Source organism: Neolamprologus multifasciatus, chromosome 15, assembly GCF_963576455.1.
Source record: "Neolamprologus multifasciatus chromosome 15, fNeoMul1.2, whole genome shotgun sequence".
NCBI lineage: Eukaryota > Metazoa > Chordata > Actinopteri > Cichliformes > Cichlidae > Neolamprologus > Neolamprologus multifasciatus.
In genome coordinates, this window is record NC_140453.1 from 17,640,129 (window position 1) to 17,662,250 (window position 22,122).

General features: G+C 40.5%; 2 protein-coding genes, 1 long non-coding RNA gene and 1 other non-coding gene across 5 annotated transcripts in view; 1 reads left to right on the forward strand and 3 right to left on the reverse strand.

Annotated features, from left to right (window-relative positions):
- The window catches only part of LOC146501882 (uncharacterized), a 230,233-nt gene that overhangs the window by 7,554 nt on the left and 200,557 nt on the right, over positions 1-22,122 (reverse strand). The window lies entirely within an intron of this gene.
- Positions 260-3,928, reverse strand: mtif3 (mitochondrial translational initiation factor 3). Of its 2 annotated transcripts, none has more exons than XM_085133587.1 (4): positions 3,830-3,928; positions 2,734-3,202; positions 2,097-2,248; positions 260-1,485 (listed from the first exon to the last, which is right to left on the reverse strand). In XM_085133587.1, the coding sequence occupies exons 2-4, from the start codon at positions 3,191-3,193 to the stop codon at positions 1,237-1,239; spliced, it is 861 nt and encodes a 286-aa protein (XP_084989713.1). In that variant the 5' UTR covers positions 3,194-3,202; positions 3,830-3,928; the 3' UTR covers positions 260-1,236. The 2 variants fall into 2 exon arrangements, with proteins under 2 accessions (XP_084989713.1, XP_084989714.1); XM_085133588.1 differs by having other exon boundaries at positions 2,734-3,196; positions 3,830-3,906.
- trnav-uac (transfer RNA valine (anticodon UAC)) lies at positions 5,627-5,699 on the reverse strand. The gene has a single exon. It is a non-coding gene; the product is annotated as a tRNA-Val (tRNA).
- LOC146501885 (adhesion G-protein coupled receptor G2-like) lies at positions 8,591-22,116 on the forward strand. The gene is made up of 18 exons (XM_085133567.1): positions 8,591-8,698; positions 8,788-8,892; positions 9,107-9,238; positions 9,768-9,815; positions 9,920-10,075; positions 10,236-10,274; positions 10,433-10,513; positions 10,742-10,895; positions 11,379-11,541; positions 11,929-12,063; positions 12,138-12,248; positions 12,336-12,372; positions 17,242-17,342; positions 17,745-17,866; positions 20,425-20,693; positions 20,801-20,903; positions 20,993-21,276; positions 21,491-22,116. The coding sequence occupies exons 2-18, from the start codon at positions 8,835-8,837 to the stop codon at positions 21,631-21,633; spliced, it is 2,136 nt and encodes a 711-aa protein (XP_084989693.1). The 5' UTR covers positions 8,591-8,698; positions 8,788-8,834; the 3' UTR covers positions 21,634-22,116.

Genomic DNA, 22,122 nt, shown 5'->3' on the forward strand with positions numbered 1-22,122 from the left:
ATTTCTTCACGTCGTGTTGATGGTTTTAGTGGGTTTTTGCGAATTTAAAATGACTTTTAAACTCAGACATTTACAAAAAGTAATTTCAAGTTCCCGCCATAGCTTCACAATAAGAAAACATTGAAGACATGTTGATTTGCTCAAGAAGATCTTATAAATGAATCCAGATGCAGATTCATCCTGTATCTCAGCGGTCCCCAACCCCCGGGCCTCGGACCGGTACCGGGTCGCGAGAGTTGAGGCTCAGGTGTGAAATGTGTGGTTTTCAGGGTTTTTATCGGTTTTCAGCGTTATTTTGTTATCGTTTTTATCGTTAACTCGGTTTTCCTGGGTCTTTTCATGTGTGTTATGAATAAATTTTCTTTTTTTCGGTACCGGTACTAGTTTTATTTTGTTGTATTTATCCGCAACACCTTAAAGGCCGGTCCGTGAAAATATTGTCGGGCATAAACCGGTCCGTGGTGCAAAAAAGGTTGGGGACCGCTGCTGTATCTGGAATGCTGCAGTGTACACATAACGTTAAGTCAAAACCTGCAAGTTTCAGCCTCTCAAAAATGCCCTTGATCCATTTATCCATAATTATAAAACAACAGCCTTCCCCCTCACATGGAGGCAAACAAATAAGATGTATAATTGTTTTTTACTGTGTTGCATTTCTGCATTTCTCACTGCTTTTATCTGTCTAGGTTTGTTTCTCCCACCGTTCATATTGCTTAATTTTGCTTTTATTGCAAGTGTTTCTTGCTGTATTAGGTCTTTAATTTTTATTGTTTAATTCATACACATTTTTTCCTATTTTAAGTCTTGTGTTTACCTTGTTGTTACCTTGTGTTTAAAGCTATGTTTTATCTGTTTTGAATCGCTTTGTGTCTCTTTTTGATGTCTTTTTTTGTCACTTTTTTGTTTATTTTACATGTGCTTCTAGTCATTTTGCCTTTTGGTGGCTGCCTACATGAAATATTTTGTGTATATGGACATTTTGTGCGTTTGTATCTCATTATGTTTCTTCACTGTTATTTTGTTGTTTGCAGTTTTCTGTACAGTCATTTTGTGGCTCTGTTAAGCAATTTTGCGTTTGTGCCAAAGGTTAAATGACCGCCTGGTCTTGTATCCCGTGGGACCTCCATGCCCTGGGTTATAAACTTTTAAACTACAAAGTCTGATTGACGAAACAAGTTGTGGCACGTAGGCACAAACTCCAACTTGCTTTTGTGAAAAAGTTTTATTTCTGTCACATCAGTGCTGTGTGGACCCTTGTGTTGTGTCCGTGCTGCCAACAGGAGACGTTTCACTCTGAGCGGCCTCTGAAGTGGAGTTGGCAGGCTGTGCTTCTGCAGCCTTGTTCTTTCTTTTTTGTGACAGTTCCTTTGCTGAAGGCGGTCGGAGGATGCACACGGCTGCTTGGCCATCACGTATCACTTTTGGCCTCGAGACAAATCCCACCATTACTTCCATTTGTTCCACGATTTGCTCCAGAGCAGCATCCTGTGGAAAGAAAACACAAAGATGTTTCTGCATAAAAAGCTTTTAGGGAAGAAAAAAAAAACGTAAATGCGAAACTAATTTTTACTGGAATATGAGCAATGCTGAGTTTTTAGTGCTGAGGATTTTACTTACTCCTATTTTACTTTAATGTTTTTGTTATAAACAGCCCTTAATTGCTGTGCAAAGTTTTGTTTAAGTAATTAAGCAAGACTTACATCTAAATATTTTTGAACCAATAAGAGGGATTTTAAAAAAAATACATTCGCTTATTGCTAAATAAGCTCCTTACTGTATTTGAAACGACACGGGGAACTTCTCTGAGAAGCCAGAAATGAATCAAGCAAAACAATTAATCTCTAAAACTCATTTTTTTCTTCAGGAATACAATTGAATAATTGTAATTTGGCATCTTAATCAAATAATAGCGTGCATTGCCCATTTCTCTGCTTTTTTGTGAAATAATGAATTTGAAAATTGACATAGTGGTAGATTAACCACTGCAACAATACATGTATATACATTTGTTATGTTATATTAGTCACAACTCAGACCCTTACTGAATAAAAGAATAATCAAGGAATTCGCTCAGGTTTATAGGCGTTCTTCCTCACCAGGTTAACTGCAGATTCACAACGTAGTGCCCGCAGAGTGATCTTCACATGGTGTTTCTTTTCCAGCCAGCTCTCCACCTGCTTCAGCTTTGTGGTGAGGTCATGAGACGCTATGCCAACTGAAAAGCTGAGCTCCTTCACCTGCACAGGAACTGGAGCAGAAAAAACAACTATTTTTGGACTTACAGCTGCTTGTCAACCTGTCACCCCAAAAGTGCTTTTCTAAAGTCTATGACAATTTCAAGCAAAGGGTATGACTTTGGTGTAATGTAACTCTTTATTTCTTGAACTGTCCTTAAACTGACCTAGGTAATGCCTCTTTTCTCATTTCTCAGTTTGTACATCCCCAGTTCCTTTCCTCACATCCTCTCCTGGAGCCTTATTTTCCCAGCGAGGACAAAGAAGGAATGCAAGGAGAGAGAACTGGCTGTGTGCCATGCCTCGTTAATATGTTCAAGGTGAAAACACTTCTGCAAAGGATACACCTGAGCATCCTCAATTATAGCTCCTCTGCCTTACCTCCCCTGTCCTTTGTCCTTCAGAAACATTTTAGGAACTGAGACATCCTTCAACATAATGTCTGGGTTGAAGGCAGTAGGATAGAGAGGAATGAGAAAAGCATCTGGTAACGATCTACCTGCTTTCGCTTTCTTCTTCTCCCGCATTTTTAGTTGCTCCTCGTGGATCTGTTTGCCGCTCATCAGCTGGTAGATTGGTGGGTCTTTGTGCTCACTGAGTAGCACTAACTTGAGACCCTCCTCATCCATCATTCTGATGACATCTGCACGGTGCATGACGCCCAGGTTCTCACCAGCTGCACTTATCACCTGTATCTGACGCTCAGGGATCTTACGGCCGATGCTGCTGATCGAGGCATTTGCTCGGGGATCTTGCTTTTTCTTCTTTGGCGTGGCTGGAGTTTGTTCTGTATTGTGTACTTCAGTGGAGAAAGCAGACCGTCTCCAAGAGGCAGCGATGATATTACATCTTTTGCTGCATATTGTAAATCTTAAGGCTGGTGGCTTATACACGGGACTCCCACCACTCACCATTCTCACTGCATGGCTTAGCACCCATCTTACACAGCCTGCAGACATATCCTAAACCTTAAGAAAAAATGATGAGATTATTCGACAGTGCATTCACAATTTAAGAACTAATATCACAAAGCTCAACATCAAACACAATTTAAACATCAATAATTGTCTTTCAAGCGAAAATAAAAACTGTTTAATTATCCAGTTTTCATAATCAAGCCAGCCTCCATTCAAAAATAGTCCAATTTAATTTCTTTGCTTGTTTTACTTTTACTTGTTACTGAACAAACCGCACAAGTTACGAGTAAAAACACTTTCGGGGTCCCATCTGTCATTCGGGATACATCAGCTTTGTTTCATCGCTTAACTTTGGGCATTTTACACTGGGACAATGGATAGTCTGGCAAACTGGAATGCGATGACAGCTAGTAAACCTTGATTATTTGCGAAGTATATAAGAGTGAATGTCTTTTAATGAGTGTGAAATTAGCACATAAGTGTCTGGTGTGTTACAGTTCACAGAGAAAAGGAATGCACTTCGGGTTGGTTGTCATTAAGTGTCCTAGACAGAGCAGTTTATCTATGGAGCCAGCGGGTTACAAACATCACTGCATGCATTAATTAGAGAAGCGCAAGAATCCAGACAGAAACTAAACCTCCCCGTTATATCTCCTGCAGTGCGTTTTTGCTACTCACTCGTGTCAGTGCCGTTTATTATTGCTCTCCGCATCAGGGTGACTACTGTATCTCCTTCCGCCATGCACTTCTTCGTTTACTTTGTCTCAAATAACTCCTATACTGCCCTCGTGAGGAAAATCTAGGACACTACACTCACTGGACAAGTCCTTGCTAACATCGATGTTTCTATTTCTTTTGTTTTTGTAATGTCTAATAGCTTTGCTTATGTTGGTAAATGCACTGTAGTGAACTGGTTGCACCTTCTCCCTTTTTGACAGATTACAGGGGAAAAAGTCACAACATTAACAACGGTTTAAATTCCTACAATCACTTTTTGGCAGCTGATCATTTTCCATGATGTGACTCTCCCGTTCCACTGCATCCTAAAGGTGCTCTATTGGAATGAAATCTGGTGGTTATGGAGGCCATCTGAGTACAGTGAACCCTCTGTCATGTTCAAGAAACCATTGTGAGAATACTGAAACCTTGCAATATGCTGGAAGCAGTCATTGGAAGATGGTTACAGTGTGGTCACAAAGAGATGGACATGGTTAGCAACAATACCCAAGGTCGGCTGTGGTGTTTAAAGAATGCTTGATTGGTACTAAGGGCCCTTTAGTGTGCCAAGAAAATGTTCCCCACACACTACACGACCAGCTGCTGTAGCCTGTCTGTTTTCGGTGTGATGTGTTGTATGTTCAAAGATGCTCTTCTGCTGCAACCTGTGGTTATTTCAGTTACTGCTGCCTTCCTATCAAATCAAAATGATGTTTATTTTCTTCTGCAAATGAGTAAATCTAAATATAGTTTTAATTGAATATGAGAAAATATTTTTGTGACGTTATGTGCTAAGTTGAAGGCATTGTATATACGTTTTTGTTGTTCAAATTTAGATTATGAGGAAATGATTAAGACGTAAACTTAAGAGGGTAGGGCTAAATAAGTATATACTTCTGCCTACTCCTTTTCAAACAAATGCATGGAATTATATTATGAAATGTTGGTGAATGTATATGTTTGAAATAAAAATGAACTGAACTGAGCTCTGTTAGAAATCCTAGCAGATCAACAGTTTCTGGAATAATCTGACCAGCCTGTCTGGGACCAACAGCCATGCCATGTTTAAAGTTACTTAAATCACCTTTGTTTCCCATTCTGATGCTCAGTTTGATTCAGTGTTAGACTTTCTGCCACCATCTACTAGAAGCTGACTAAAGTGTGCAACCAGTCTAAGGAGTCTGATTATAGTTTTTGTGAATTTATATGTGACTTGGCAGTAATAGATGTATGCCTGTGTGATGTACTCATGCAGTCTATGGATGCAGTTTGCTAATAAAGCTTGCCAGTTTTAGAACTCAAACATGGACCACATTAAAAATTGTGCCCTTGCTTTCAGGTAAAATCAATCCAAATTTACTTAAAACTGCTTTTTTAAAAAAAAAAAAAAGAAAGAAAGAAATTGCCAACAGGGGACGAGTCTTGTGGTTACAAAAGACTAAAGAGAAAATGGCCTTTGGCTCATTTGCTTTGTGATAAGAGTAAACACCTTTGCTGATAAGCTTATAGGCTCAAATACCAGTGTCAAGTTTTACTGATTAAAACATGGTGTTAATTTTATTATTGGTCCTCATTATTGATAGAGAGGCGGTTACAAATACAATTTTTTATTTGTCACATACACAGTACAACATATAGTGAAATGCTTCTGTCCTGAACTGCAGGCAGTCTGCGCCTCTCCAGGGCTGGTTTTTAGCATGGTGGGAATTGAACAGGTGTATATCTTACCACTACACTGTCCAGCTGCTATAAAGTAAGTGGTTCCACTGGGGCTTGAACCCAGGACGTTCTGCGTGTAAAGCAGACATGATAACCGCTACACTATGGAACCAGGGGTAATTGTTTGCTTCTGATTTTCGTTGTTAACCAATGAGTGTGTTTCACACTGAGATCGGTCCCAAGCCTCTGACTTAAATTAATGTGCAAGAATATATCTTCCCTTTGTCGCTCATCCACATTCTACTGTGCATGCATGGAATAATATGTCTTTTATTTAGTGTAATAACATTTTCATATCTGTCCATGTGAGTGTTTGCAAGAGTCTTCTAGCTTATATTTGCTCTTTTCAGTCATTTTGGTGTTTATTTATTAATGCAAGAAAAAGTGTTGCTTTGTAGCTGCTGATAAACGCTCCTCTGTGTGTGGCATAGAGGGGAATTTGGCTAAACATTGACTACATGTGTGCTGTTTTGTGCTGGACAGGAAGTGTTCGGTGTGCTTCCAAGAGCTTATGTGCTCAACAGGTACATACTTTGCCTGTTATTTGTTTATGTGTCACTGTTGGTATATGAAGAGTTGCGTGCCACACTATTTCTTGACTAGAAAAAGTCACTCCGTGGACTGTTAATACCAGGTTACACTAACCTGACTGGAGACAGTGCACAGATAATGTGAGGTGTTCATCATCCAGTCTAATACTGAGACCCTGAGGCTTTTAGTGAGTGTGGGAACTGAAACATAAACTCATAAATCTTAAAGTTAACATGTTTATTTCAGACAGCACAGGCAACTTGTAAGCAAAGAAAATGCAAACTAATTCCAGCTCAACAACTCCACTTAACCACAACAGCATGCAAATATTGTTACCAAGAAAAAATAAAATACAAAATGTAAATGATTTCGTGTATATGAGATAGTACTATAAATACATCAGCAGCAAGAGCTTATCAGCAAGCAGCCCCTATGGGCGACTTTTTTAGAAGTAAGCAGAAATGGAAAAAACCGGCATCCATGTGGGAATTGCCAGACAGTCAAATTCCCAGTCACACTGACTACAATAACAGCAGTAACTTCAAATGTTGAGAAAGAGAGGTTCAAAATTAAATTCAATGGAATACCTTCGGGTTATTTGTTTATGTGCAAATATGAAATGTCTGCCTTTTTTGGAAAGCCAACAAAATTCCGACAATGTTTTTCCAAGAAATTCTTTCATTCTCAGGATGCTTTAAATACTGTTTGGCAGATGTGTGCCTTACAAGAGTCATCTTCTAACTTCTAAGGCTGTATAACATGAGTGTTGGGCTCTTAGTCACATCACTGAGGGTCGTTATTGCTCCATTAACAGCACAGATTTCTTCTATCTTCCACTGATGCTGTTGAAGTGGTTTTCTACCCTCCCTCGAGCTATACCTCCATCACAGTTTCATCATGGAAGTCTACAGAGTGAAATCTTATATACACTGTGACTTTATAACTGATGGGTAGTTGATTAATGATGTCACATTAGGAAACTGTTACATTTCAAGACAAGTTGCAGCCAACCCCAATTTGAGGTGCCACAGCAAACGATCTCAACACTTTGTTAAAGAATATAGTTGACCTTCTGATTTTTAAATGACATGGCCAATAAAATGCTACAAATCTAAGCATAATTTTCCCTTGGTCATCATGAGATAGCTGTCACAATTCATCCAGCTGTTTCTGTCAGCAGTCACATCATCATCATTATGCCCGTACCTTAACATTACGTCTAATTTATATGCACCACAAATAAAGATGATGCAATACATACATGCATACATATACAGGCGCAGTATATTTTGGATCATGGACTATTACTTTCCTGCTGTATACTTTTCTTATCATCCTAGGGCGAGTTACTCTTCGTTTTTCTTTTCAAAACTAGACAGATGCTTTCTAATCAGTGATTTGTACCTCACTGCAAAATCACAGTATGTACATTCATGAAGGTGTCTGCAGATTATAGTTAGCTATAGATTATAGTTTATAGATTATAGTTTATCGTCATAGTTAGAGTAATTATAATCCTGAAATTTTGACTTTCTCTCTGATAGGTTTGTTGTGGTTTTTCAGCATAATGATGGTCTTTAAAAAAAAAGTTTAATAGTTGAAAATCAGCTCCAGATCTAATTTTTAACAAGGAAACTGAGCTCGTGTGGCCATAAAACCACTTATTACTTTTGAGCCGCACTGAAAATAGGAGGAAATATATAAAAATGGCTGTAATTCATTAACAGTTAATGAAATAATTTTGTCAGACCTTTATAATTACAGGCAAAAATCAGGGCTTTGATCACATCCTAAATGTTCTCTGTGGTGGTGTCCAGAGCCCAAATATTGTCCAAATATTTAGCCCAAAGAATTTAGACTAAATATTGCAATACTCATATAGTTGTGTCAATAAATGTGGTTTACTGAGCAAAACAGGTCAAATCTTTCATTTTCCACCCACTGTGATACTGATTTTAATGTCACACCTTTGAAAACGTGGAAGGTTGTTTGTGACGCAGACTTGTTTCCAAAAATATAGATTGACACTGAAACTGATAACCTCTGCTTTGTTGTTAAAGGCCATAGTCGGGTCTTTACTCCGAGTTTTCATTTAGCTCATTATAGTTTTTTGTGAATAACATTATTTATGTTTCCATTAACCCTTAAGGACCCACAGTGACACTGGTGTCACTTGGCAACACAGATAGCATCTGAGCTGTTAAATAATATGAACATATTTCATCTGCTTGAAATGATGAGAAATGATCACTTATGAGAGTTTTAGGATACAAATCCTCCTGAAAGGTTACGCTTTTAACACGTCTTCATTAAAAAAATGATGCTGTATGCACAACATGATAACAGCCAGTGTGGAGCTCACAAAATTAGCCCTGGATCCTCATCCAAGCACATCACAGTTCCTATGCCTGCTTTGCATAGCACACTCAAGTCTGATGACATATTCAGAAACTGAATTTGCAAGACAAAATTTGTGCAGTGGGTATCTACCCAAAGTTTGACAACAAGTGCATATCGCCAGAGGTTCAGTTCCTCTCCAGGTGCTCTGCTGACTAATGATTTGACTTCAGCCAGAGAAAGGTAAAAAATGAAATGCTTAGGGCATCTTTGGCTGAAAGTTCCTTTTTAAAAATGGCTTTTGAACAATACTTGGTATATGTTAACTGCAGGACTGAATGAGTCACACATCCTGACTCACATCACATCCCATCCAAACATGACTCGGCTCAGTTGGACTGCTTTGGTTTTGTTAATGAGCATTTTGCAGGTTCCAGGTGAGTACATGAATTCTGCTGAATCTTTACAGGACATTTGTTATCTTAGCTAAACGTTCAGCAAGTGCTAGTGTATCACAATTCATTTTTCTTTAAATGAATTATACTTTTTAAACAAGACGACCAAAATTTTGAATATCACAAGTTCAACTGTGGTAGCTATAATGTCAGTGTTAACTAAATCGATAAAAATATTTGTCAATTTTTATTTCAGGTTCATCCGAACCTAGACATGGCTGTTCAAGAAATAATTTCATGGATATCAGAAACTGTTTCAAGAAAGAAAGTTTTGTTGTTGTCGATAGTTTCTATGGCAATATCAGTGCAACAAACTACTGGAACCAGAGTAAGTCAAATACACATTTCAGTTACAACTGCTTCTCATTTTTCACAAGTTGCGATGAAATGAGATTCTCTGTTTTTGCAATCACCGTCCAACAAAGAGGAAATTAAACAAAAGCCAAAGATTTGACCTGTTGAAATTAATTGGACTGGGATTGAAATTTCTGGGAACTTTGATTGGAAATGCATTTCGTTTTTTTTAATATGAGACCTGGTTCGACAAGACTTTATGGAGATTAATTCATTTAAAGGAGCCTTTTGATGTGTTATAATCTAGTAACTTGTACAGGTTACTTAAGCATGTTGGGACAAACTCCAAGTTTAGATGAACATGAAGTGCAACACATTTACATGGATGTTTTGTCCTGTGTGAGATGCCTCATCCCTGTAAATGCACTTTATTTAGACCTTGTTAAAATGTCAATCCAATAAAATTCTGAAAGTGTTTTTTTTCTAGATATTGATTTATAGTTGTTAAGGCATGTAAAAGATTTAAATGTATTAAAAACACACACTGTTCTTTGCCTTTACAGCAAAAGTGAATTGCATAGTATTTGTAGAGCCAAACGGAACTGAATTGGGTGAGTCCAGCTTAGTTTCATGTTGTTTTAGTTGCCAATATTTGACTTTCTAATCAACATTTTAGCAAATAAAAATGTATCTGTATGTTGTTTTTTAATACCAGAAAATTATACCAGAGGAATTCAGGACACTTGGCCAAAAATTAAAAACAATGGCAGCATTTTGAAACTTCACATTTCAAAATGGCATATAGATCGACGTGTGCATATGTACGTTCTGTATGGGACATTCTGCAACGCCACACAATTTAACTTTACAGGTAAAACAACTCTTCGGTATTTTATATTTTTGAACTTCTTGTTTTTTCAGCATAGTTAGCAAATTAAAATTAAAAAATATATATAAAAAATGATAAAATATGATAAATGATAAAATAAAAAAATAAAAAATCTAATTAACCAAACATTTTTGTCATCCAGATCCAGGTGAAAACTGTGTTTTCAATACCACAGAAAGAGGTAAATTCATATCAATGAAAAGATAAAATGCAGAGCTAATAGGAAACATTTAAAAGTTGAAACCTTGAAAATAAGGATTAGAATGCAATGTTAATTTTTTTTCTCCTGCCTTTCTTTCTCTGATTGTGGTGGTAAAATCTGACAAAATAATGCTGAAGGGTCTTGTCAAATCAGATGTATCAATACAACCACAGTGTGTAAAAACTCTGCCTATGATAAAGAAGAATGCAGTACCATGGGTAAGTTTAGGCAAGTGCAGGCAAGTATCACACTTTCATAATAGCCATTTTTCCTGATGAGTGCACAATGAATCAGACAAATCTTGCCTAACAGAGTCTTTGCATTACGCCATCATTTGATTAAATAAAATTCATATAAGTAAAATGCTGAGAGTAAAATAACACCTTTCTCTATATTTTGTTAAATGTGGAGTTCTTAAGTTTAAACCTAAATTCTCCACCTTCCAGCTCCAAATCTCCAGAATGAATACATAATCAACATAACCTCAACAACCACCAACTGTATAAACTGTAACAATCCAGTGAAAAAGCCTGAGGAGACAAAAGTACTTAATACAACACTTTCTGAAAAAGGAGGAGAAATTATTGCTGCAAATGCCGCGTAAGACACACTCACTTACCAAATGATATACTGCATGTATTCATCATTTATTTTCTATTGAGTTATTTAAGAAGATCTATATCTAGAAGATCTAAATCCACTCGGTTTTTCTCATTTTCCACTCACTGTCGAGTTTTGCTTTACTTGCTACTTAGATTTAGGCACTACTACCTACTGGGCTCAAGATCAGTAACCCTTACTATTGAAATGAAGAGTTGAAAGTGATCTCCATATCCCACTAATACAATTAAACTGTGCATCACACATTGCTGCCAAAAAACAACTTACGTGTAAGACATTCTAGCAGCTTTGAAAAACTCCTATATTAGTTTCCCCAGAATGAAAATGCTGAAAAGTTTAGTTTGGTTTTTGACATTTAAAAACCCCCCACTGTAAAACATGTTTGTTTTTTTTTAACTGATTTTACGTACAGCATCTTACATTTACAGTATAATATAGAAATGTTCTCACATCTGTCTACAGTAAACTAATGAATGGCATAAGCAACTTGGCGAAGAACATAAGTGGATCTTCAGCTGAAATATCTGTAGGAGAAGGAGTCAAAGGAGTTTTGGTGAAAGAAACACATAAAGACGAAGTAGCAGAAGTATTATTTGCTTATCAGTCTCCAAATGACAGCATAAATGTAGGTGGAATTAAATTTATTTTGACTTTTACACGTTCTATTGTTCTGTCCTAGCATTTCCTCCACTAAAATCCCAGCAGTAGCGGGTTCCCAAAATGTCATTGCTTCGATTTAAGATTTACCTAGAAATTATGACACCTAAAAACTGGAAGGGGCCTTTGCCCATAATTGCATGTAATCCTACGACTTCCTTTTTATTATTGATTTTTTTGTACAATTGAAATAGTTACAGCAACTAAAAACAACAGTTAAGATTATTATGTAGTTATTACAGTATGTTCAAGTTACCGCTTACTTGGGCATCACATTGCAGATTTTTGTGGTATTTTGAGTAAGATCCAGGTAAATATGCACTGAGCCTGACTCTTTCTGTGCTCTTTCCTGCAGATTATAGACAACACAGAAACTTTGAAAACATTTTCAAGAGCCGTTACGCTGCCAAAAGAAGCTTTTAATAAAGCTATTGCTCAAAACGTCAGTATCCCATTTGCAGCTCTTTTCCGATTTATTAATATGGCTAAGGTAAGGGGCTACAGGCTAATTCAAATGTAAAATTTCCTGTTCAGTGATGGATTGACCATAAGTTGATTTTTCAGGATGAGAAGAACAGTACTGTTTTAGGGAATGAAGTTTTAGCCATTGAAATGGGAGCTGCTATCGCCAACCTCACAGACAAAATAAACATTGTTTTTACGAATATGACATATGTAAGTGAAAAGTTTGGGTCTTTTTCTCTATTTTGTTTTCCATTTTAAGAGCATAAATTAATTAATTTTCTTTTGATTTGTTTGCAGAGAGGGATACCGTCTTGTCATTCATGGAATGGTCAAGGTAGCTTCTCTGCTTCATTTGCACGTTGACATAAGGCATTTACAGTTTTGTGTGTTACATATTATTTATGTATTGCTGAGAAAAGCTGAGCAAAAAGTTTCTTCTCTACATTATTTAAGAGAGAAGTGTTACAGTCTTATGTGATCAGCTCAATGATGACGCCAGTGAATTCTGAGCCCACTCTCTGTAAAAGTCCAAAATATATACAGAAAAACACTGTATTTGTTTGTATTGGTAGACACATATTTTCAGGACAGTCAACACAATTTTGTAACTCTTGTATTTCAGTAGGAAGCATACACTCATCAGCCATGTTTTAGTTACACTTTGTCTTGATAATACTGGCTTTGAGCAGTCTTATTTCTTCATGGCATAGATTCCACGAGTCGCTTGACACATTCTTCTGAGATTTGGGTTCGCACTGGCGTCACACAATTGCTACAGATTTTTTGGCTGTTCATCCATGATGTGAATCTCACATCTCACCACATCCCAAAGGTGCCCTATAGGACTGGGATTTGGTGACTATGGAGTCCATTTGAGTAAAGTGAATTTATTGTCAGAGCCAATCTTCTGCATATATACTCTGACCGGCCTACATGACACCAACAACAATGCCACATTCAAAGTCACTTAAATGACCTTTCTTCCACATTCTCATGCTCGGTTTCAGGTCATCTCTCTATGCTTAAATGCACTAGATACCTGCCATGGGACTAGATATTTGCATAAACAAGAATAAAAGGGCATGATTTTTTTTTCTATCCCTAACCGAGTGGTTTTTATATCCTAAAGCTTATCAAGTTAGCATTTAATGCTAATTATCCATCCATCCATCCATCTTCATCCGCTTTATCCGGGGCCGGGTCGCGGGGGCAGCAGCCTAAGCAAAGAGGCCCAGACCTCCCTCTCCCCAGCCACCTCCTCCAGCTTATCCGAGGGAACACCAAGGCGTTTCCCAGGCCAGCCGAGAGATATAATCTCTCCAGCGTGTCCTGGGCCTCCTCCCGGTGGGACATGCCTGGAACACCTCACCCAGGAGGCGCCCAGGGGGCATCCTTGTCAGATGCCCAAACCACCTCAGCTGGCTCCTTTCGATGTGGAGCAGCAGCAGCTCTACTCTGAGCCCCTCCCGGATGGCCGAACTTCTCACCCTATCTCTAAGGGAGAGGCCAGCCACCCTTCGGAGGAAGCTCATTTCCGCCGCTTGTATCCGCGATCTCGTTCTTTCGGTCACTACCCACAGCTCGTGGCCATAGGTGAGGGTAGGGACGTAGATCGACCGGTAAATTGAGAGCTTCGCTTTTACACTCAGCTCTCTCTTCACCATGACGGACCGGTGCAGCGGCCGCATTACTGCAGCTGCAGCCCCAATCCGTCTGTCGATCTCCGGCTCCCTTCTCCCATCACACAAGACCCCGAGATACTTGAACTCCTCCACTTGGGGCAGGAACTCATCCCCGACCCGGAGTGGGCACTCCACCCTTTTCCGGCTGAGAACCATGGCCTCAGATTTGGAGGTTCTGATCCTCCTCTGATTCTGATGAGCTGGAGGCCCTCACCCGATGAAGCCAACAGAACCACATCATCTGCAAAAATCAGAGATGAGATTCTGAGGCCACCAAAGCGAAAGCCCTCCGCCACTTGGCTGCGCCTAGAAATCCTGTCCATAAAAATTATGAACAGAACCGGTGACAAAGGGCAGCCCTGGCGGAGCCCATCACCCACCGGGAACGAGTCCGACTTATTGCCGGCAATGCGAACCAAGCTCTTGCAACGGTTGTATAGGGATCGAATGGCCCGTAGCAATGGGCCAGACACCCCACACTCCCGCAACACCTCCCACAGGACACCCCGAGGGACACGGTCGAATGCTTTCTCCAAGTCCACAAAACACATGTAGACTGGTTGGGCAAACTCCCATGCACCCTCAAGTATCCTCGAGAGGATGAAGAGCTGGTCCAGTGTTCCGCGACCAGGACGAAAACCGCATTGTTCCTCCTGTATCCGAGGTTCGACTAGCGGACGAACTCTCCTTTCCAGCACCCTGGCATAGACTTTCCTGGGGAGGCTGAGGAGTGTGATCCCCCTGTAGTTGGAACACACCCTCCGGTCCCCCTTCTTAAAAATGGGGACCACCACCCCGGTCTGCCAGTCCACGGGTACTGCCCCTGATCTCCACGCAACATTGCAGAGGCGTGTCAACCAGGACAGCCCTACAACGTCCAGAGCCTTCAGGAACTCGGGGCGGACCTCATCAACACCAGGGGCTCTGCCACCAAGGAGTTGTTTAACTGCCTCAGTGACCTCGCCCCCCCTCATCCCCAGACTCTGCTTCCTCCTCGGAAGATGCGTCAGTGGGATTAAGGAGGTCCTCGAAGTATTCCTTCCACCGCCTGACAATTTTCTCAGTCGACGTCAGCAGCGCTCCGCCAGCACTATACACAGTGCAGGTAGAGCACCGCTTTCCCCTCCTGAGACGCCTGACGGTTTGCCAGAATCTTTTCAAGGCAGTCCAAAAGTCTTTTTCCATGGCCTCTCCAAACTCCTCCCACACCCAAGTTTTTGCTTCAGCCACTGCCCGAGCCGCATTCCGCTTGGCCTGTCGATACCTGTCGGCTGCCTCCGGAGTCCCGCAGGCTAACCAAGCCCGATAGGACTCCTTCTTCAGCCTGGTGGCTCCCTTCACCTCTGGTGTCCACCATTTGGGTCGGGGATTACCACCACGTCAGGCACCAACCACCTTGCGGCCGCAGCTCAATGCAGCAGCTTCGGCAATGGAGACGCTGAACATGGTCCATTCGGACTCAATGTCCCCCGCCTCCCTTGGAATGCTGTTGAAGCTCTGCCGGAGGTGTGCGTTGAAGATCTCGCGGACTGGGGCCTCTGCTAGTCGTTCCCAGCACACCCTCACTACGCGTTTAGGTGCACCAGGTCTGTCCAGCGTCCTCCCCCGCCACCTGATCCAACTCACCACCAGATGGTGATCAGTTGACAGCTCAGCCCCTCTCTTTACCCAAGTGTCCAGAACATATGGTCGCAGGTCTGGTGATACGATTACAAAATCGATCATCGACCTACGGCCTAGAGCGTCCTGGTGCCACGTGCACTTATGGACACTCTTATGTTCGAACAAGGTGTTTGTTATGGCCAAACTGTGATTAGCACAGAAGTCCAATAACAAAGCACCGCTCGGGTTCCCAATCACGCCCCTCCAGGTCTCGCTGTCGTTACCCACGTGAGCATTGAAGTCTTCCAGCACCCCCCCCCTCCCCCCCCCCCCCCCCCCCCCCCCCCCAGGGACTCTAAGAAGGCTGGGTACTCCGAACTGCCACTCGGCGCATAAGCGCAGATGACAGTCAGGACCCGTTCCCCGACCCTAAGGCGCAGGGAACAAACCCTCTCGTCCACCGGGAAGAACCCCAACGTACCGGCAGCAAGCCGAGGGGATATTAGAATACCCACCCCAGCCCGCCGCCTCTCACCAAGGGCAACTCCAGACTGAGACAGAGTCCAGCCCCTCTCCAGGAGACTGGTTCCAGAGCCAAAGCCATGTGTAGAGGTGAGCCCGACTATATCTAGCCGGTACATCTCAGCCTCACGCACTAACTCAGGCTCCTTCCCCACCAGAGAGGTGACATTCCATGTCCCTATTGCCAGTCTTGGCAGCCGGGGATCAGTCCGCCAGGGCCTCCGCTCCTGGCCGCCACCCGGCACACAATGCACCCGACCCCTATGGCGCCTCCTGCGGGCGGTGGGCCTGCGGGAGGATGGGCCCATGTCTCCTCTTCGGGCTGTGCCCGTCCGGGCCCCATGGACTAAGGCCCGGCCACCAGACGCTCGCCCTCGGGCACCCTCCCCGGGCCTGGCTCCAGGGCGGGGCCCCGGTAACCCTATCCCGGGCAGGGTAAACTGTTCCCTCGGTGTTCTTTTCATAAGGGTCTTCTGAGTCGCTCTTTGTCTGGTCCCTCACCAATTAACAATGTATTATTAATTAATCATATGGAAAAATATGAAACAACTCCAACCTTCAGTTTTTAAAAGTGGAAAATATTAATTGAATGACAATGAACAAAAATCAATACCGGATGAGACCGAACTAATAAAAAACATGTTCAGGGACATCAAAATAAGGTTGGGAAAGAAGAAGAAGAACACTTTAAGTACAGAAACACAACTTAATAGACTGGAGGTTGTGTTTTCTTTTTTCCAAACGGCTCTGAGACTGGATTTGGTGTTAGATGGTTATAAAAACACAAAACGAACCACATTGCCATGACTTGTCATGACTAAATAAACTCAACATTTCTTTGGTTTTACTGGAATCAGTATCGGACCAGTTTAACCTGCATTCACAATAATACATGCTGTGGTGGTTTAAAAAAAAAAAAAAGCTCATGCAAATGTTTTAACATGGAAAACACTGCGAGAGATAATGAAAACAGAAACCCAGTTTCTGGTGAGTGCCACATCATAGCATGAATACATAACAAAATAAAAATCAACAACGGGGTCATGGTTTCCACTGCAAAGGCCACGTATCTGATGGCCAATTTAAAGATTCAGCTATATCATGGTATCAAGAACAAATCAGAAAATGGACATAAACTGATCACATTACTTTTATGGTTTTGAAAGTGTGTTTCCTCACAGATGCATGCTAAAAGTTTTTGCTGTGAGTTTTATGGTGCTTTCAATGTGTGGAATTATTTATCAGGAAACAGAAGTTGAAGTTTTATTTTAAACCAGTCTTGAAACCATTTCTCATCAGGAGTACAAACGACACAAGCAGCTAAATTCTGACACTTGAGCAAACTGAACTTATGTATGGTTAGGCCGTCATTGTGTTCTTTGTTTTATTTCTCTTAGGAAGTCAACCAAACTGGACGAGTGATGGCTGTGTGACAAATATAACTAAACATGGCATTACGTGTCAGTGTTCACATTTGACATTTTTTGCTATCTTGATGGTATGTTTTTCTTCTTCTGTAATGATGTACAACCCCACTTCCAAAAAATGGGATGCTGTGTAAACTGTAAATAAAACCAGAATGACGTGATTTATAAATTATTAGTAAACCCACATTTTATTAACAATGTATCACAGAAAACATATGAAATCTTTAAACTGTTTTGAAATACGAGCTCATTTTGAATTTGACTCTTTAGGCGATAATCAAATTGGTCACAATTTTATGTTGAGGAATATTATTCAGAAATTTTCCACAGTTTGTTGACTTAATTTTTTGCCCATTTATCTAATTAGTTACTGTTACTGTGGCTGTACTTTCTGTTCCACTTCAACCACACTCTTCACTGTAAACATCAGGCACTGTTTTCATATGAGATGTGCTTTGCTGTGCTTTTTGCAGACTCCTCTTAATGAAACCATTTCAGCTTCTGATTTTCAAAACCTCACAATCATCACCCAAGTTGGCTGTGGACTCTCCATGTTCTTTCTCGCCATAGTCCTCTTCATGCACTTCCTTTCAAGGTAGTAAGTTGGGCTTTTTTTTTTTTCCAGTATTGAAGCATTTTAACTATATAGTCAGAAAAGAAAAAGTGCGCATTAAAAATACAGATGACAACAGAAGAACAGAATAAGCTTTACAGAAAAAAACTGTTGAAAATAAGCTGATATAATAAGTACTGCGCTGTATAGGTCTCTAATACTTATCCCAGGAATAAGATATAAAATCACTATAAAAATCTCTGTAAAGAGAGAGACTCAGTAAAGAGAAACTGTAAAATTCATCATCAGAGGTCAAAATCCTTAATCGTGAATAGAAATACTGTTTAGGTTTTAAAAAATTTGGACCTAAATATGTAATGTTTATTGCGCAAAGGGGTATAAGAGCAAAGTCTTGCTGTTTAAGGGTAAGCAACTAAGTCTTTACCAGATTAATTCACAGCTCTCACTATTACTAGGTGATATATTCCTGAAAAAAAAAAACATGATTGGGATCTTTATGAATAAAATAGAGCAAAATTGTTATTGATGCAATAGCCTCAAACACTGTACAGAATTTTTTTAAAAAAATCTTGTTTAGAAAGACGTGCTTTTCTGGCAGCTGGTGTGATGAAGCTTCATGTAAATAAGGCAGCTTTCCAGGACAGTGGAACACTGTGATGAGGTGTCATAATGTTTACCACAGGGAAATGAGATTCATCAACAGGGGCCTGATGTTATGTAATGGAAATATCAGCAGTATGTATCAGTCTGCATCTTATGCAAATATAATACTTTCCTTACCTGCCATGTTTCCTGGGGTATTTCTAAGTCCTCAGCGCACAACCCTCTATGAATGAGCATTGTTTAAAGAAAAGCAGGCGCATGTTACCTGCATCTCTGTAGATGTATGACACACATCAGCTAGCCTACACGGGCACCACCTGCGTTTTTTGCTGTTAGCCCTGTGTGGGTACACGTGGAGCCCATGTGGGAGAAGTGCGGGTTTGCCAAGCCCAGACATCCTCACAGTTTATTCACAGCTACAAACTGTGACCCCATATGGTCATCTTTACTGAGCATTCAGGTACACTGAATTTGAATATGAGCATGCTGCTATCTCTATCGACAGTCAAATCATCAGTAAACACTAGTAATACAGTTCCATAGCATCCCCTCCACCATGACTAACATGTGACATTTTGCGTCATTCTGATACACACATTGGTTTCGTGTGGCCGAAGATTTTTTTTTTTTCCCAGTAAATTCCAGATATAACACTGTTTAGCTGGTGCAACACACATGCATACACAGAGTTCTCAGTTGGACTTTTAGGTGACGTTTATTTACACACTGTCCAGAGCTGATCGCTCAGTTCTGCTCTGGAGCTCTCTCCTGCTCAGCCCAGCTCTGCTCTCCTTCTCAGTCCATGCTGCTTCTCCCTAGGCCCCAGCAGCTACTGCAAGAGGTTGAACAGCTGATAAAAATCAGCTGTGTTGGCCAATCTCCCCTGGCACTGTCCCCTGAACCCTGCTCATGCAGCTAACCACATCCCACCACACCAGGTTCTTGGGGATCTTTCTGGAAAAGCTGACCAGGCCTTCTTGTTCTTGAATGTAAGCCGTGGTTTGCATCTTGTTGTGCTGTGTAGTTTCTTGTCTCCATTTCCATTCATGAAGATGTCTCTGGATTGTAGATCTTGACAGTGATCCACGCACCTTCTCAAGAGTGGTCTTTACGTGGTTAGATTTTGTGAAGTGTTCCTCTGCGGTCTTTTGATGTTCCTGAGCTGGGCAGAGTATTGCATCTATTTAAGAAAGCACCAGATTTTAGATTTGCAAACTCCTAAAGTTTTTTGCGATCTCCCACATAGGTCTATTGTGTTTTTTCAGCTAAAAAATGGCACGTCTCTCTTATGCTAACATCTCTTTGGCCCTCCTATACAAAATGTTAACATTTAAAACCTATAAGGTTCAAGGGTTTGAATCAACTTCAGGTATTATGTGTGCTTTACTTGTCATAAAATAACAAGGGAACGGGTCTTATTGGGCAGTGAAACTGATTGTCAGTCAATTTTCAATCTAAATTTTGAGCTTCTGAAAACTGGGGACTTTGTATTAAAATGGCTTAAAAAGGGAAGTTCAACTATAACTTGAAATTATCGTCTATACTTTTTGTTTGAGGCTATATCACTTTTATCATAATTTCCCTTTAAAACAGTTATTTGTATGTAACATCTCTCCTACTTTTACCGTCTATAACCATATTTATTTTACTGTATTTGCAATATGGAAATTTGACCTTTTGTGGTTGCTGATATTCAAAACCAAGTTTCTCTCAGAAGCAACCTGCCCTTCACATTTCTTTGACTGAATTTAACAGTTTGTAAAAACTAAGCAGGCTTTAGTCTTTCACAAACTGTTAAATTTAGCAAATCTCCACATTTGAGAATATTGAATTTGTCAGTTTTTTCCAAATTTATATTAATTAAAAATGAAATAATTACCAAAATCAACAAATACCTTGATTGCTAATTATTTAGACCCACAGGGCATTATTATTTCACGCTTTGTTTCCTCTGTGTTAATCATCTCCCCATACAGGCGGATCAAGGCCACTAATGCCACAAAGATCCTCATCAACCTGGTGTGTGCCTTGTTCCTGCTTAACCTCACTTTCCTGGTCAATAACTATGTGGCGAACCTCAACAACAGTGTGGGCTGTAAGATCATGGCGGCCCTAATGCACTATTTTATGCTGGCCACTTTCACCTGGTTTGCTGCGCAGGCCTTCCACCTGTGTCTGAGCCTGTACACAGGAGGGAAAATCGCAATCCATCGCTACATACTGAAAATCGCCATTACCAGCTGGAGTAAGTTTATGTTATAATTAAAAATTGAACATCTATAGACTTCTTGAAAGCTTCACTCTTTCCTTCTTGCTGTTTCACCTGATTTTTTTCCCCATTTATTTTTCCAGTACTGCCTTCAGTTATTGGGATTGTCCTGCTCTGCATTGGGAAATATGGTGAACAAGTCATCAGCTACCAAAACACTGGAAACGCTGCAGATAGAGTGATGATGTGAGCCTGCTATACTATTACGTACCATTACTATTCCATTACATTTCATATTAAATTTCAGAAAAGCTGACTTGTCTTTTCCTTCTAAGGTGTTGGATAACAGACAACAGTGTCCACTTAATCATCAACATAGGCTACTATGCTTTGGTCTTCCTCTTCACTTTTACCACCTTCATCATCATGATGTCCTGGCTCTGTTGTCTCAGGAATGTCAAAGGAGCCAAAGCAAAAGGGGGGCAAAGTAGCATAAACATCTTAAGCGTCATGGGCCTGTGTTTCATGCTGGGCATTACATGGGGCTTTGCTTTCTTTGCCTATGGTGTCTTCCAGGTCCCTGCACTCTACCTTTTCACCATCCTCAATTCTTTCCAAGGTACTGACAACCAGCAAGCACCTTTCAATCATTCTAAGTCAACTGTGTTGCATAATACCACTCACAGGATAACGCTTGATGTTTTTATTGATTAAATTCAGTTTTTAATATTAAAAACTGTGCATATTTATTTGAAAGAACAAAAATATTTCATGTTCTTCATGCAAAGTGCCTTTTCTCTATACACTACTGACCATGTCTTTCTGCTTGCCAGGTTTTTTCCTGTTCGTCTACTACTACAAAACCTCCCGCATGTTACCTCCAGCCTCTGATGAGAAGTCAAGCAGCGTCAGTAACATCACTGATAAAACCAGTCTAAGCAGCTTTACAAACCCCTACTCGAACTGGCTGAGCTGAAGAAACAGACACACTGAGACTGAAGACCCGTATCGTTAAGTGTAAACTGCTGCATAACACTCTAATAGTTAATAACACACAGAGTCCCAGTTAGGTTTGTTGATATTGTAAATACATGTTAGAAAATGGCTTTACTGTTAAAGGTCTTAATTTGTCTTGGAAGCAATGAACTTTGATAGTTTGACAAAAATCAACAGAATATAAACTTTTGTCCTTCTTTTAGCCATTTTAAACTGTTAATAGTTTTATATCTTTAGTCAAGTGCTAAAGACTATAATAATAGCCATGACGACTAACTGGCCATATCTCCTGGCAAAGGATGTACCTATGGTTGCACTTGGTAGCAGGTGAGTGCCTTGAACTGCTGCTCTGCTGCTTCTGATGTGTGAACGGGTGAATAAGAGACACACTGTGAGGCACTTTGTACAACCAAAAGTGAAAAAAAGCCTCTATACAAGTGCCAGTCCCTGCTAAAAAACAAAAATACAA